This window comes from Oncorhynchus clarkii, chromosome 33, assembly GCF_045791955.1.
Source record: "Oncorhynchus clarkii lewisi isolate Uvic-CL-2024 chromosome 33, UVic_Ocla_1.0, whole genome shotgun sequence".
NCBI lineage: Eukaryota > Metazoa > Chordata > Actinopteri > Salmoniformes > Salmonidae > Oncorhynchus > Oncorhynchus clarkii.
In genome coordinates this window covers 21988172-21992529 of record NC_092179.1, presented here as the reverse complement: position 1 = coordinate 21992529, position 4358 = coordinate 21988172, and the positions used below count along the sequence as shown (strand labels likewise).

The following is a 4358-nucleotide window of genomic DNA, read 5'->3' as shown; positions in this document are numbered from 1 at the left end:
TATTTGAGCTGTTCTTGCCATAATATGGACTTGGTCTTTTATCAAATAGGTCTACCTTGTGTATACCACCCCTTCCTTGTCACAACACAACTGATTGTTTCAAACACAATAAGAAGGAAAGAAGTTCCACTATTTAACTTTAAACAATGCATTCCAGGTTACTACATGAAGCTGGTTGAGACAATGCCAAGAGCATGCAAAGCTGTCATCAATGCAAAGGGGTGCCTACTTTGAATAATCTAAAATTTAAAATACATTTTTATTTCATTAACACTTTTTTTGGTTACTACATGATTCCATAGGTGTTATTTCATAGTTTTGATGTTTTCACTATTATTCTACAATGTAGGAAGTAGTACAAATAAAGAAAACCCTTGAATGAGTAGGTGTGTCCAAACCTTTTACTGGTACTGTATATCAAAAACCACGTCAGTGATTACATAGCTATCATGTTTCTACATCACATCACACAACATGTATTAATAAAATCTGACTGTCCAGGAAGTCTAGGCCAGAAGAGGTGTGGAATATGGCCGATATACCACGGCTAAGGGCTGTTCTCAGACACGGTGCAACACAGAGTTCCTGGATAATGCCCTTAGCCGTGGTATATGGGCCATATATCACAAACCACCAAGGAGCCTTCTTCCTATTATAAACTGGTTACCAACGTGGTATCAGCCAGCCTCATCAGCCAATCAACATTCAGGGCTCAAAACACCCCGTTTATAAGGCCCAAGGCGGTGTGGTATATGGCCAATATCCCACGGCTAAGGGCCGTTCTTATGCGCAACGCGGAGTGCCTCGACACAACCCTTAGCTGTGGTATATAGGCCATATATCACAACCCCCCCCCCCCCCCCCCCCCCGAGGTGCCTTATTGCTATTATAAACTGGTTACCAATGTATACGTTCTCAAATACCACGTCTGTCAGCAAATCAGCAATCAGGGCTCAAACTACATATAAGAAATGACATATAAGAAACGAATTACATATAAGAAACTTTGCTTTGAGATGATATAACATGATTATAACCCACAACAACGATCTAATGGTCTGTCAAGGCATAATCTCCCTCCTGCCACGCCCGGCTAGAACATTCCAGAACCTTCCCAGCCTTTGATTGAGCTCACATGAGGCTTGTTTACCAATCAAGGCCGTGAATGACTGGACAATCAGCCTCAACCTTTTAAATTCTGCTGTTCTCACAGTTCCCTTCAACTACAGTTTCTCTTAGGAACCAAAAAAGTATGTTTGCATAGTGAGGACACTTTGCATAGAGAGCACATGCTTCAGTGCGGCTCTGTGAGTGTTTATAGCCCTGTGAGTTTAACATTTCATGACTGAGAGCTGTCCTTCATGACAACAGAACCAAAAACAACCATGAATTTTATCACCATCTTCATCTGGATATTTGCCCTGTGTCTCCAAGGTAATATATTTGACTGAAATTGACCTGGACCATAGCAATAAATAAATAATCTACTTACAGTTGATGTTATATGATGTATTGGAGAAATGTATGAGAGGTGGAATGTTAATGATACATGCCATCTCTATTTTAGAGTCCAGAGGGCAGTACACTGTGACTCAGACTCCTGCAGTGAAAGCTGTTTCAGAGGGTCTCTCAGTCAGTCTCAGCTGTAAGACCAGCAGTGCTGTGCCCAGTGACTTCTTTGGACAGAGGATGGCCTGGTACCAACAGAAACCTGGAGGAGCTCCTAAACTCCTAATATACTTAGCTAAAACCCTTCAGTCTGGGACTCCATCTAGATTCGTTGGCAGTGGGTCTGGGAGTGACTTCACTCTGACCATCAGTGGAGTCCAGGCTGAAGATGCAGGAGATTACTACTGTCAGAGTTACCACAGTGGTGATGTGTTCACACAGTGATACAGAGCCGTACAAAAACCTCCCTCAGTCAGACTGCACAGTGACTGTACTGATACAGCTGGGGCCTACTGCAGGTGCTGAGGGGGAAGAGACAGTGACATGGAACAATGGTTACTAGAGGAAGTCAACTGTGACGTGTGACAATATTAGAAAGCAATCATTCAGATCACATGACTATCCTCATCATCATCATAGTTATGACGTACAGTTTTGTCATGGCCTTTAAGTGTATATACAAGTTATTTGATGTTTTGCAACACAATTCCTGTCCATATGCAAATCAAGATCTACAGAAGTTGAACTAAAGGTGTTATGACCTCAACATTACTTCAAAGTTACAATCACTTCAGCCCCCCAAAACAAGTCCTCATATGGACCTCAACCAAATGTCTGATTTAAATGGATGTGATCTTCTAACATTATATTAACTATTTTCATGAGCAGGTTACTGACTGTTAGATTTGTTAATGAGACATGATGCTGGACTCAAACATAAGACACATTTACACTGCATACAGTTTCTACATAAAGTATAATACCCATTGTATCTGTCATTAATTGCATGATGGCACATCTATTATGTCCCCCTCCCTGAATCCACATAGAGGTTAAAACCTGTCCACTCCCTCACATCTGGCCCAATCCAGGGTATTTCAGGGAGTGAAACTCTAGACTGGTAGCTGTAGGAGTGAATCTGATATTTACATAGACAGGACTGGGTGGTTCTGCTTGTCCCAGAACAGAGCAGCAATGTCATCAGATGTTCACCCTGTTCCCAGGGGGTTGGAGGTGGAGAAGATCTGGGGGAATATAATGGAGAAGTTTACACTACACATTATTGAAAACCATTGCTAAAAAAATTAATTTAATAAACTAATATTAAGAATTAAACATAGTAAATACACATATGTAATGGAAGGTAACTCATTATCAGTGTGAATTCTGAGAGCATATCTTAGAGGTTTATTATCAGCATCACTGGTATTGATGCTGCAGTATCAATAGGATCATTCAGTTGTGTAAATGATTACAGAGTATTTGTTGGATCAGATGCCATTTTAATTATGTTTGAAAACATGAGAGTAGCTATATGCTGATTAATCTAAATTAGTATGAAATGAGCTGCCTATTCACGAGATAGTGATCACTGGAATGATGATTAAATAAACAATTGGGGTTATTTTCTGATCAAAACCATCTTTATTTGAACTCAGAGGCAAGATGACATGTACAACTCAATTTCAAAACTGTTAATTTAGCACTCAGCACTACTGATATTATTCACTATTATACTGTAACATTCAGCTCTAAAACACAAATGTGTCCTTTACTTGCACCATGTGTAGACCTTTCCCTCGTCCCAGCTTGCCTTGCTCAGGGTCAGGGTGCTGCTGCGGCTATAGTTGTCGAACTTCTCTTCTTCGGAGGTGGTCAGGACCCCCTCCATCACCTCCGCCCTTCTACCTTCCGTCTCAGATTTTGAAATGATGCTTTACAGCGAAAGCAATCCAAGCGTTTGTGTAAGTTTAGCGATCGCATGACAAAACATTAAGTACACTTAGCATCAGGTAGCTTGGTCACGAAAATCAGAAAAGCAATCAAATTAATCGTTTACCTTTGATGATCTTCGGATGTTTTCACTCACGAGACTCCCAGTTACGCAACAAATGTTCCTTTTGTTCCATAAAGATTATTTTTATATCCAAAATATCTCAGTTTGTTTGTCGCGTTATGTTCAGAAATCCACAGGAAAGAGCGGTCACGACAACGCAGACGAAAATTCCAAATAATATCCATAATGTCAAATTAAATCAAATGTATTTATCACATACACATGGTTAGCAGATGTTAATGTGAGTGTAGCGAAATGCTTGTGCTTCTAGTTCTGACAATGCAGTAATAACCAACGAGTAATCTAACCTAACAATTCCAAAACTACCACCTTATACACACAAGTATAAAGGGATAAAGAATATGTACATAAAGATATATGAATGAGTGATGGTACAGAACAGCATAGGCAAGATGCAGTAGATGGTATCGAGTACAGTATATACATATGAGATGCGTAATGTAGGGTATGTAAACAAAGTGGCATAGTTTAAAGTGGCTAGTGATACATGTATTACATAAAGATGCAGTAGATGATATAGGGTACAGTACATACATTTACATATGAGATGAGTAATGTAGGGTATGTAAACATTATATTAAGTAGCATTGTTTAAAGTGGCTAGTGATATATTTTACATCAATTTCCATCAATTCCCATTATTAAAGTGGCTGGAGTTGAGTCAGTGTGTTGGCAGCAGCCACTCAATGTTAGTGGTGGCTGTTTAACAGTCTGATGGCCTTGAGATAGAAGCTGTTTTTCAGTCTCTCGGTCCCAGCTTTGATGCACCTGTACTGACCTCGCCTTCTGGATGATAGCGGGGTGAACAGGCAGTGGCTCGGGTGGTTGTTGT

General features: G+C 40.1%; 1 gene segment (V, D, J or C); it reads left to right on the top strand.

Annotated features, from left to right (window-relative positions):
- The first annotated feature begins 1385 nt into the window (after positions 1-1385).
- LOC139392946 (immunoglobulin kappa variable 3-15-like) lies at positions 1386-1893 on the top strand. The segment is given in 2 exon segments: positions 1386-1434; positions 1568-1893. Coding segments are annotated over 2 exon segments (375 nt in total).
- The last annotated feature ends 2465 nt before the right edge of the window (positions 1894-4358 follow it).